Raw genomic sequence first — 13,129 nt, forward strand, 5'->3', positions numbered from 1 at the left:
TCGAATTTTATCGGTGTATTTTTTTGAACGTGCGGTTACGTTAGCGGTTAGGGCTCGTGGGTGGATGAAAGAGAGGGAGAAGGGAAGAAAAAAAGAGAAGAAGCTGGGCCAGGAAACGCAGGATCGCCAGATGCCGAGGGTAATTAAATCGCCGCAAACAGGAGCAGAACCTTTCACGTTGCTTGACGAATGGCAGCCCTCGAGGCTGCTACTATTTTCGAAAAGCCAGATCCTGCGTATCATACACCAGGCGAATAACAAAACAATAAAAATTCATTAATCGTAGTATACAATTTGTTCTTAAAAATGCGATCGGCGTGTCCCAAATTATATTGAAATTCTACTGTATTTTTTTTTTCTTAATTTTTCAATTCCCCCTTTACTGGAGATATTTATAAGACGCAACGTACACGATGCGGTTATTGAATGTCACGTTACAGCCAGATGTCGATGGCAATTAAATCGTTGACTGAACTTCCGTCGATCTGACATTAGACGGGTTCTCGTGTTTCTTCGGTCCAACAAGAAACAGGAAGGACACATCCGTTGGACGGAAGAAAAAGCGACGCATTTGGGGAGGCACTAGTTCTATATAAAAAAAGAATTCGATCTTGTAACGATCGATTGGTCTTTTCTATTCTTTAAACCGTATAAATTGAAAAAATTTCTGAAGATAAAATAAATTAGCCACATTGATTATTAAAGTGACAGCATGATGATTGATAAATAAATAAAACAAGGGTGTGGAATTGCAGCTGATAATGAAACTAGGAAGAAATCGTTAAATTTCAAAGATGCATGGGAACAAGATTCCCGCCAATTTCTTAAAGTGTGCTCGAGGCAGTGTAACGGCCGTTGGTCCGAGATACCTCGAAAGTGGCAGGTGCAACTCGGGCCAAACTTCATTAAACACAATCCCATCTGCGCCCTCATACTTCCAAAACGTCTTGCGGCCAACGTTGCTGTCCCAAGACGAAGAAAGAAGAGGAAGAACGGGAAGCCTGGAAGCTTCAATACTGTCGGTTAACGCATTTCACTCTCTTTTTGTGCTAAAACGTACACGTCTACGCCGTGTACAATTCTTACATGGTGATTCAAAAAGAAGAAAAAAAGAAATTATCACAAATTATTTTAATATAAAATTGCATTCGTGTTAAAGAGCCCATAGGGTCAAGCACCCGATTTTCACTAGGAAAAGAGGATCCCTATGAGAGCAGACGATTCCTCAGGAGTTTATGGAACTCCAAACGGAAAGGGACCCTGGTCGAAGAAGAGTTTCGGTTAAAACACAAATCGTTTCTTGGAAGGAAGATGTAGCCACGTGGCAGATCCTTCTGGCACGCGTGCCTGCTTCTTTTGGACCTTCAAGATTTATCGATATCGGAATACCGTCTGCCGACGTGAAACGAAACAGGATACGAATCCAAATTTCACCCTTATCGATGCCAACGTTTCAGCTTTAATTATCTGCTCCAACCATTTCCAACTGACCCGATGTCATTTTTATTTGTATCCTGTGCATTTTATTTCTTTTCTTTTATTACGTACATATATGTATAAGAATATTATGCCAAATTACGAGCAATTGTTCCTACAGATATTTATATAAATATTACAAATTTATCAATTTCACTGGAGAGTTGAGTTAGGATGATAATAATCGAAGCATGCACCATTCTGGTTTGTGCACCGTACGTCGGCACAATACAATTGAAAGGAACACTTGCCAGACTGCGAAGGACCAGGGAAAAAGCGTCCCTCCCTATTTTCCCATGAACTTGCCTTGCCGTCTTCGAGCAAAAGGTGCTGCTTGGGTATTTTCCGCAGCTTACGATCGGTAGGATATCATAAAAGAGGAGCCTGCCTCGAGGAACGAGGTGCATAATAGGGTTTCCAAGACCTTTAAACTTTAAAGGGACGACCCTTGAACAGCTGACGCGTTCTAAGGTAGCCAGGTATTCTGTCTGATAAATTTGGTACGCTTTCAAAAGATTTTACGCGACATTGGAAAAGGTGTCGCAAGGAAAACATTCAGGGAAAAAATGGCGGGAAAACGCGTTTGCAATTAGAGTTATATAATTATTTGCTTTGCCACTGAAAATTTGATGCGAGGGAAATAATAAAATACAGTTTATTAAGTTTATTAGGACATGACATGAAACTTAAATTTAACAGTACTGCCCTTTAAATTTAATAACCTTCTACCTTCGACCCATCCCTTCGGATCCTAATTCATAAATCTCGTTATTGTTCAGTACGAACAGTTAATCTTTTCTTGGTTTCATAGAATTTGCCAGTCTCAGGTAACCACTGGCCATTTAAATTTTCCTACGCGGTTCAGAGTTGATTTCTATACTGCCATCAAAAAATATTTATTAAACATTAAGCCTTACAAATATCAGTAGTAATTAATTTTGGCACGACGAAAGATCGATGATGCAGAACTAAGTGATAAACGTGGGAAAACGGAAGTAGCCGTCGATATATTTGCGAGGGTGCACAGCTTGAATGGGTTTGGGGTATTTTCTAGGAAGGCATGTTAATAGATTTCTTGTAATCGTTGCTCAATTCCCACGATAAACAGGAATTACGTTTGATACACGCTCGATGATCGTAAATATTCGTCGCAGAGCAATTAACGCTGATTATCGTGGATTTTATTGCGGCATCTGCTGTTTCGTGATACGATATCCAGGTGCTAAATAGGGGGTGTGTCCAATGTTTGATAATATTTCAGCCGGAATCGCAGTGAAATACGATCCTTTTCCGGCGTTGCACGCATCAAAAGAGAGACTCGTGTTAAAAATTATATTATATTTTTGTAGAACGTAGAAATATTATTATAACAGGCATTATTGAATAATTAAGGTTCGTCCCATCTCCAAATATAAGAAAAATTTAAATACAAATTTCCATCGCTTCCTGTTTCCAAATACCTAAAATTGCCATCTCATTTCGCGATTTCGCATTCAAATCGATTTCCGTTCGCACGAGTGTAATACGTATCGAAGTTTACCAGGTAAACGAGATAATTGGGGTGGGCGTAACCGTGACGGAACATGAAGGGTGGCCGATGCATCGAATTGTTTCGTTAAGAGGGATAATTAACCAGCAGTTTCCCAGCACCATATGTGAGTGTGTTGGTAAAACATTATATGTCACAAAAATGCAACAATGGAACAATTGTACATTCATGCGTTTTAAACAATAGAAAGAATGAAACAATAGATTCTATTATTGAAGATAGACAAATTTATCTGCATAGAAAATCATATTTTTATATGCATCTGGTAACAATTTAGAAAACGCTGTATTTTATCTAAACCTAATATCAATCTATTCACAATACACTCACAATAGTAATATACCAGTTCAAAATTGTTCACACCATTCTTCTTCTTTTCCTATACATTATGATTCCGAATGCTATCAAACCGATCAAAATAAAACATCCTATAATACCACCGACTATTGCACCTACATCACTTTCCGCTTCCTCGGTAACGCAGTTTTGCACTAAAAAATTCAATGAATCAATTTTTGATACCAGTTTAACGAAAACATTAAGTCTGCACTGAAAAGACATTTTACCTGATTTCCATAAGACCTTACTCTCGGTATTAAATGCGATCAATGCCACTTTACTGATGGTTACCTCGACGTCTACAGCTTTTACCTGGGTTTGAGGAGTGCATTTGAAAAGTTGCTTCAGGGGTGTGGAAAATAAAGTAACTTCCTTCGCTAGTGCCTCGTGCCTTTGTTTTGCTAAAATTAAAGTCATTTGCGAAATCATAATATTGTGTATTATACTGTATATAAATCTTGATTTCGTACCTTGTTTTGCATCAGGGAAATTCTTTTCGTCCATGTACAAGCTAACGTTTATTGCACGAACAAAAAATTTAGAGTCATCCTTTTTGAAAGTGAGCGTAACCACATTTTCAGTGGCAATTGTATCAGAAGTGTCCTCCGTCGATTTCCAGATGAATTCTATCGTGGATGATGCATCGTCACATTTACCGTTTACTTTAACATCATGTGGCATATCCAAATTTGTTGTTTTGATCTAAAACAAACAACAACCGTCAAACATTATTATTTTCATTGAAAACGTATAATATCTATATGAGAATAAATGAGATTTGTAAGTACGTACTCCAGAAGTTTTCATCTCGTAAGGTACTTTCAATGAAATCGTCATGTTTGCCATAGTGCAAGCTACAGTCGATTCCTGGTTCATTACGTAATAGTCGAATGCTTTCACAGATGGGTCAGGTTCGGGTTTAGGGGGTGGATTCGTACTGGGTTTAGTTGTAGGTTGATCTGAAATTGTTGATTCAGTCGTTGGGTCTGTTGGGTTTGTTGGATCTGTTGGAACTGTTGGAGCTGTTGTAGATGAGTTGTCTGTTCTGTTACAATCTTGGACTGAAAATCAAGGTAAGATGAAGGAAATCAATAAAATTTCAAAGTTAATGTCCTTGATCTTTTGTAATAACTATTTATACAAATTTGTAATGAAATTAAACAATCTGTGAAGAAGTATCTTACCTATCTTCTTACTAACATCTTCCTCAGTGTTAAATGCAACAAATACAACGTTAGTTATATTCATCTCGCTGTCGTCCATTTTTATCCTGTGAACGTTCGTGCAATTATAAAGTCCATTCGCAGGAGCGTTGAACAAATCGATATTTAATTCTGATACCTTGCTTATTTTTTTATTCTGGTCTAAAAATATCATGAAAATTGTGTACAATAACAACATAAATTTCTTATCATTTAAGTACTTTCTATACGTACCACGAGCACCTGGAAAGTTCACTTCATCCAAATAAATGTCGGTGTCTATCAGAAGCACAGAGAAATGATTTTCTTTTTGTACAACGTAAAATGTAATCGTGTTCATCTTTCCCTGATTGTTAGGCACTGGCCACGCTAAATTCAATTCTGATAGCGAAGTTTTGCAAGTACCGGTTGCCGTAACGTTTTGTGGAACAATACTTCCGTTGACGACCTAGCAGTAAATGGTGTTTATGTTAAAAAATCAGATAATTTCAATGTTTTAGAAATAATAATGTCAATAGCATATGTTCTAAATATTTTACAGTCGAATCTGTTTTGGTGTATGGTATTTCCATGGCAATCGTCATGTTCGCCAAAATGCATGCCACATCTGTGTCCTCGGTTAATACATAGTAACTGAAGTTTTCTTTATAAAGGGCGAATTGCGATTTACAATCTTCCACTGAAAAGTTACAGATACTTTTTTTTATTCGGTTCATGAAAACTCGACAGCTTAGAAGGTTGCCCAGTAAATTCGCAAACTTGACAATTTTTTAAAGATACTGTACCTGTTTTTAGAGAGAAATCCTGTTCGGCATTGAACGCGACTAAAAGCACATCGCTAATGTTCATAATGGCATTTTGAAAATTAACTGTAGTTACATTTGCGCAACTATACAGCCCATTATCAGCAGATGTGGAGAAGATAGGATCAAATGTAAGCGGTGTTTGTCCCGTGATTCTTTCTCCTATATTCAAAGTAAAATATAGTTAATTCTTGGTGATTGAAAATTTTTTTTAAAATTAATGACTTTGTTTTGATTTTTGTACACGCACCAATATTATTAGGGAAATTCTTTTCGTCCAAGATAATATCAAAACCTATGGCATCAACAGAAGCGATTCTATTATTCTTCATAAATCTAAATATGATTTCATTCCCTTTTGTGTTCGAATCAAATGTTGATACAATTTCATTCTTTTCTGGCCAAGTTAGAAACATCTGAGAAAACGAGTCACCACACACTCCACTTACATCAGCATAACTTGGAACAATTTTGGTGCCATATTGAACCTATAGTTGAAAATATTCAAAATATAGTGAAAATATTTGTTATATTTCGTTAAAATTCCGTAACAACATTAAGTTAAAAAAAAAAAATTAAAATGATCAAATGTTATTTTGGTTAATTGATATTACTAATTGTAAGTATAATACAAGATTAAAAGATACTTACTTTTGAATCCTTTGTAGCATACGATATATTCAAAGAAATTGACATTCTTGCCAAACTACAATATTTTTCGTCTTTTTTCAAAACATAGGGGAACGTTTTAATTTTCTCTTTTTCGTCAGGACATGTTGCTTCTGAAAATTTCAATTTTTTTTATTAATTTTAACGCACTTTTCATCGAGGCAAGGATAAGAACGTTTCAGCCCATTCTCATATTAACACAATCTTGATGAATTATTACCTTTACGCGAGGAAATATCCTCGGCACTGTTGAATGCAATTAAAGTAACATCGCTGATTAATAACTCATGTTTGCCAACAGTTTGACTAATCTTCTTAATGCACCTATGATATCCATTTTGCACCGGTGCTACAAATAAACGAAGATCCTTCTCCGATGTGTACTCCACTCGTTTCTTTGTATCTAGGAAACATGCATAAGAGCATTAATTAACTAATTAAAGGGTTAGAAATATTTAAAATATTAGAGTTGTATAGTATACAAAAATTGTACCTGGTGTAGCATTAGGGAATTTTTCTTCATCCAAATAAATGCTGGTGTTGACGGAGAAAAGCGTAAAGTTAGTATGATCGTTTAAAAATATAAACGTAATAACATTATTTTCGTTTTTGTCATCTCCTTTTTCTTTCCAAGTTAACTTCAGCTGAGATATTACATCAGCACAATTACTACCATCCGTCGATGCGTCAAGTGGTACGGGTAACTCTTTTATAATTTCTTTCTATAAATTAAAATTTAATTTGTATTTTTGATCATAATTCACCTTAATTATCTTACTAAAGTAATAAACTATTACCCCCTCATTAGTTTTATACGGTACTGCAATGCTTATTGACATTTTTGCCAAGATACATGGTATATTTCTCTTAGTCTTAGCGATGTACGAGAAGTTTTTGTTCTCCAGTTTTTCATTTTCGCTATCATCTATTCGTGGTATTAAAATATTTCTATTTAGTTTCTTTGTCTCCAGTTGTTTGTCAACGCTGATACACGTCGCTAAAATAATACGTATTGCTTCAAAAATTTCCTTTTTCGAGAATGATCATATCAGATTATCTCACTTGCGAATAAATGACAATTGTATCGTTGCGCTATGAACTCACCAACACATAGAAAAGCAGCAAGAACCAAAAGTTGCACGTGTTTTTGCGTCATGTTTTCTTCACAATTCCGTGCGTATGGCACAATTTTAATCACCCGTCGTTTATCCCGAGATTCGATGATATTGCACAATATTCACGATAGAAAAGCGATGAAAATGAGGGAAGGTGTTCAACGTAGTCGATATAAAACGACGAGATTACGTATCCCTACTCTTACCGATACTTTTTACGTTATCGTTTGCTTTTGAATAGAACGAGATAATGGGTTATATTTACAATCTATCCTCTGTATCGATATCATATTTTTTTATAAATTTGCTCACCTTCCATTTCATCCACATTGGTATATCTAAACAGGTCGTTAAGGATAAAATATAATTCTAAATATAAGGATAAAATATTATATAATTCTTTGATCATTATTTTGTTATATACTTAAATTCCTAAATGGAGCTTACGGCAAAAAAAATTATTTAATGTGTAAAGTTATCAATGAAAAATGATTCAGTAAATGTATTGTTAGGTGGAATAAATTGTTATTTCTTAATCGTTATATGGTATTATATCTGATCGATCATTTCATAGGATTTGATTGATTAAACATAACAGAGCTTTTCAGTCGCGGTTCTTCAACGTCGACCGATTGATACTGTCGCCAAAATTATCTGACTATCTCGCTACAATATAGAAATCAATAATCGCAGATAACAATGCTTTAAGCTCGATTGCGAAAGCTTCTTTGTGCATAAATTGTATCCCCTAGCAAATTGGTTCATCAACTAAATACTTGTATAATTAATTGATTCGCCTGATTTAAAATCTTAATCAGAATTATAGCTCATTTGAACTAAAACAGCCAACATTATTTACGATCTTACAGAGTAATTCTAGTATCGCTTGGCAACCGACGTTGACCGGCTGTGTCCACCGTGATTTTTCGTTTCTGTTGTATCCAGGATACCTCTTTGTTCAGAGTCTCGTGCGTATAGTGATTATCGGTAACCAACATAATACCTCTTTCCCAACTGCCCTCTGATTTCTGTGGCTCGTGAACGATTACGATTTTTCGATTAATACCACCATCTACCCTTCGTCATGGTAGTCATTGAACGTGGGCGTACGAGACGAAGGGGATGAATAAAAAAATAAAAAAGCGTGGCGAGCGTGACAAAAATTGCACAGGATGTGGTTGCACGCGCCCACGACAATCCGTATTAACCGTGTATTAAACGCGAGCAACCCTTCGCTTCCTTTCTGACCAACCATTATTCCTAGGCAGCTGCCTAATTCACGGTTTCGTCCGATTTTTCTTCTTCCTCTGCCGGCTACCGGCTCGCCAGAGTAGGTACAATAAGAAATACAAATTTTTGGGTATTGATTAATTGATCAATTTCCTGGATGTATAACATAATGACGCACAGAGTAGGTACGTCATCAGTCGGTATTACGTGTTCAACAAATGAATCAAATATCGATATTTCCTTATCACGCTAATTAACAAATCCACGACTCATGATTCCATATAAAATAAAATCATTCCAAAATTCTTTTGGGCTTAGAAAACGAAAGTTCGCTCGTCGTAACTTTACGTCTGATCTAAATTCAATTCCAAATGTCAGCTGTCCTCTGTTTGGTCCCTTTTAAAAATTCTGCTAACTGATCTCAGCTTTATTACGACAGCAGATTGCGTGTCCTTTCGATGCTGCTGCCTGTTTGTCCTGAAATAAACGACGTGTCCTGCTCGTTTGGAAATAATAGCATGAAAACCGGCGAGCAGAATGATCTAACTTCTCAATTCCTGGACACATGACCCTTGGCCATTGTATTCCTCGTTCCAACAATTTTCCAAATTCGACCAGAAACCACTGCTTGACGGGGGTGCTCATTAGGGTGCGAAGTTAGCAACCTTGGACGTTTGGAAATCGTTGTTCAAAAAGGATAGCTATGCTTTAGTACAGCTACACGTGGTTCATTGTGGGTACGGTGTGAGTCATTGATGGCCCATGGGATTTATTATGGCACAACTTTCTCGAAACGTGTTAACGAGACGTTACATAAAAAGAAAAATAGCCTGTAACGAATATCAAATTGGCAGCAGTTCATTGAACGATACCGATGCATCTGCTTGATAGTGCAGCAACCCTTTTGAAGTTTATCCGTTGATCATCATACAACGACACATTGAGCGATCGCAATCGCAACTAAATTTCAACAGATCGATCCTTACGATCGATATTGCTCAATCGACCATCTGGCAAAGACACTTTTCAGGGACCGGCAACCCTTTCTGGACCTTCATAGACGTTTATAGACGAGCGGTTACCCACAATACACCGCGAAATGTGCACGTGAACGTAGGGGATGAATAAATTCGACGATTGTTCGACACGTCACGTGGACTTCCTGTATCGACGGCTATCAATTCAGAAAAGGAGTATCTTTTTATGAAAAATTTGAATTTATTTTTCCAATTCCCAGTAATCTAATGTTTAAAAGTAATCAACATCTTGTTTACGATTCTCGGCCTTTCTGTTGTTTATTTGGTTTTTCATCATTTCGTGTAACTGCGAAATACCGGTACATCGTTTCCCGATAAAATCTTCAAAATACAATATTAATATTTTTATCTAATCTCTTATATGACTTGCTCAATTGGCAAGTTTAAAAATATAAAGAACACAGACGTTCGGAAGGAAAAAAATGCGTTTGTACGAGGTGACTCATCGAAAGAAGTAAAGTTCAATTTCGATGACCACGATTACTCGTTCGTAACGTACTCGTTTAGCAGGATAACGCGAGAGGAAGTGAAATTAACGACGAATGGACTTACGAAGCGGAGTTTTGTCGGAGAAGGGAAGCAAAGCGCGTAGGATCTGTAATATGCAAATTCGTAATAACGCTTTACGCCCGCTTATTGCCGCGCGCGGATCCCTTGGCGCGGGGTGGTCGGTGAAATTTACCGGAACGAAAGCCGCATCAGATAACGCTATTACATTATACCATCCATTTTTCTTTCGCGCTACAATGAATTTCTATTGCTTCTCCTCGTTTCTGACCGATCACCTATAAACATTCCTACATGAACGATATTAAAATTAATTTTGTCGTTATCCTATGTTAAAACTAATTTCACTGTTACTCGTATCTTCGAGTTAATTTCACATACAGGAGCAGTTAATTCCTCTTCTACTGTACTGCGTACAATTACTCGGACATTAACTCTGACTTAAACTAAATTTCCTCAGCCCCTGCTTGTAACGCGTGAGATTAGCATAAGACAATAGGTAGTCACGAAGCGAATAAATTGAACGAAATTACTTTTTCCTCTCTTTCGCAGACACGACACCTGCGTAAATGCAAAACGGACAACGAAAGCCTCGCTTTCACGCGTAAACTTTATGTTCCGTGAACCGACCCACCCTTGCATAACTATACCCTTCTAATATTCGTGTGAAAACCACGAAAGATCATACATTTTTGTTCCTGTCATTTGAATAATTTTTTAATCCTTCGGTTACCGTTCGTTTTCGCTATCAAATTTTATGCACTTTCTTTTGAAAATATTCCGCTATTCAACAGCAAACGGTCGAGGGAATCCATTGAAGACATTTCCTTTGGTATTCGCTTCCGGATTAAGTATACAATCGATAGGCACGTGTTTCCATTGTCGAGAAAAGGCTTCGGATGTTCATTTTTTCTATTGTTCTAGAGAAGCTTCAAAATTCTTTCCTTCTAGATGGGTCATTAGTGACGTGTTTTTATCGAATTTTGAAACAGTTGTTATCTTAATGATGCGATCAAAGTCTGGATCAATTCTCAGAAAATTGTTAACGTGATAAAAAGTATAGACGTGATTTTGGTAAAGTAAAATTAACAAAATTATCAGTTTCCTTTCGTCGGTGAATTTTACAACAATAAACTTTTTCAAGTTTCGCAAGCAAAGGCATGCTCATCCTCTTCGTAAGGGTCTTCTTTGTGTAACCGTGACCCATTACTTCCATGCTGGGGGCACGTGAACCATATGGTCCACGTGACGATGCACGCGTTCTCGATACCCGATCGAGCTATCGAATTCACGAAATTTAAACTTTGCACGCGCGATCGATTCTCTCCTCCGTCCGCGCTTCGTTGGCTTCATGGGAAACAACGTCCCTTGTGTCTCTGAATATCCTTTTTACCCCCTGAAAATATTCGAGTTACAAGCCCACACCTCCGCACATGAATTTTTCAGTAGTTAGTTTCCAATCGTGTTTTTTATTTTGTCGAGAATCTCACGAAATTTGCAAGTTTTTTAGATTTTTCAAGCAAGTGTAAAAAATTACAATACTCATCCTCTCTATATAAATTAAAGAGATCGACAGAATGGATTTTCCATAGATAATAAACGGACCGCAAAAGGTTCGTATTCAAACGTTCCGTGATTGTCTCGAGCAATTTAACCCACGTCATGTTTCTAGTCGTCAACCCATAGCAATTAACGGTGGGCTCACCAAACCGTAGCGTTAAATATGCATCGATCTTCACCGATCCAAAACTTGGTTCCTTCGGTCACATGCATTCCGTGTAACCCCGATGTCGCCAGTAGGAATAAATTAAAGAGATTGATGATTTAATCAATTGTTTTTCAAATTATGTACACAGAAATGCATAACACAATGCATTTTTGTGTATCAAATATTAAAATTCAATATTCCACGAGGAAGCTGCTGCAGACAAATAAACTGTATTCAATAATTATATATAATTCATGATTCATGTTTTTTTCTTTACCTTTTTGGCGTCGAAGAAATGATTCCGTGATCGAGTTCGACCGTTACAAGAACGGCATTCGTGTGAGCTACACCATGCATTGTTCATTGTGCAACCGCGTGCACCTGCACTTTACGATTGCTAAAAGCGGAAGAACTCCCCCGTGTACATGGTTCACCTGTGCTTTTCTGCACTTTCACGCGCGCAACACGCGCAATAAAAATTACAAAAGCGTGTCAAAAAGAGAATTCACGAGGCGTCTATGAAACAGTTTACAAATCAATTTCTCGGTTGGAAACCTTACTTTATGATCTCGTTTTTCGATCGAAAATTACATTCAATTATGTAAATTTAACATTTGCATATTCAATTTTAAAATAAATAACGTGAACATATTTTGAAAATTTGCAAAACAAGTATTTATGATACTATAATAGATTTGCTTCTACTCATACATGCAATCCTTACTTTAATTTTGAATTACCGCACATTTTTTAAAAAGTGTCATTAGCACTATCTAGCGGCACACGGGAAAATGAATGAAAAAGAATATCCCGTTCTTATCAATAAAAAAAGTGCATTGTGAATATGTTTAAAGATTGCAAAACATTCGTTTTGTACTGGTGTCGTGTTACCAGTAGTGCTCACTAAATGCATTGATTCATTAAAAAATAATAAAAGCAAAAAGAAAGGAAGGGTTACCGATTCTACAATGCAGTGAAAAGCCTGGCACCTTGACCATAGTTCGGCATGTTGTCGCTAAATGGCGCAAATAGTATATTTCCTTTCCTCTTTAGCATTTGTAACATAAGTACATAATTTACTTGAAAAATTATAAAATCAAAAATTGTAATTTAATAAATTGTAATAATAATAATTAAACGAAATTATAAGATATCCAGTTACAGAATAATAATTTAATCAATAAATAATTGTTAAATTAAAGATTATACCGAAATAAACTTTAATAATAATATTTAAACAAAATTATACAAGATATCTATGCTAATACATTTCAATAGTTATAACAATAATTTAATTAATAAATAATTGTTATATTAAAAATTATACTGGAATAAATTTTAATAAAATAATTAAACCAAATTTTACAAATGTTTCTTTTGTGAAATGGTTCTGAGATTGCAATGTTAATTATGCTTTCTGTTTTCGCATTCTACTGTTTCAATTGTTACTGAGATTATGATGTTAATAATCTTATTTTCTGTTTCAGCATTTTA

General features: G+C 36.2%; 1 protein-coding gene across 1 annotated transcript; it reads right to left on the reverse strand.

Moving 5' to 3' along the window:
* Nucleotides 1-2,167: 2,167 nt before the first annotated feature.
* On the reverse strand, nt 2,168-7,311 carry LOC117600043 (uncharacterized). The gene is made up of 14 exons (XM_034314967.2): nt 7,143-7,311; nt 6,836-7,035; nt 6,532-6,760; nt 6,259-6,441; nt 6,021-6,151; nt 5,620-5,857; nt 5,352-5,531; nt 5,106-5,245; nt 4,801-5,014; nt 4,549-4,728; nt 4,157-4,425; nt 3,835-4,066; nt 3,592-3,765; nt 2,168-3,516 (listed from the first exon to the last, which is right to left on the reverse strand). The coding sequence occupies exons 1-14, from the start codon at nt 7,192-7,194 to the stop codon at nt 3,383-3,385; spliced, it is 2,556 nt and encodes an 851-aa protein (XP_034170858.2). The 5' UTR covers nt 7,195-7,311; the 3' UTR covers nt 2,168-3,382.
* Between the last annotated feature and the right edge of the window lie 5,818 nt (nt 7,312-13,129).

Source organism: Osmia lignaria, chromosome 15, assembly GCF_051020975.1.
Source record: "Osmia lignaria lignaria isolate PbOS001 chromosome 15, iyOsmLign1, whole genome shotgun sequence".
Classification (NCBI taxonomy): Eukaryota; Metazoa; Arthropoda; class Insecta; order Hymenoptera; family Megachilidae; genus Osmia; species Osmia lignaria.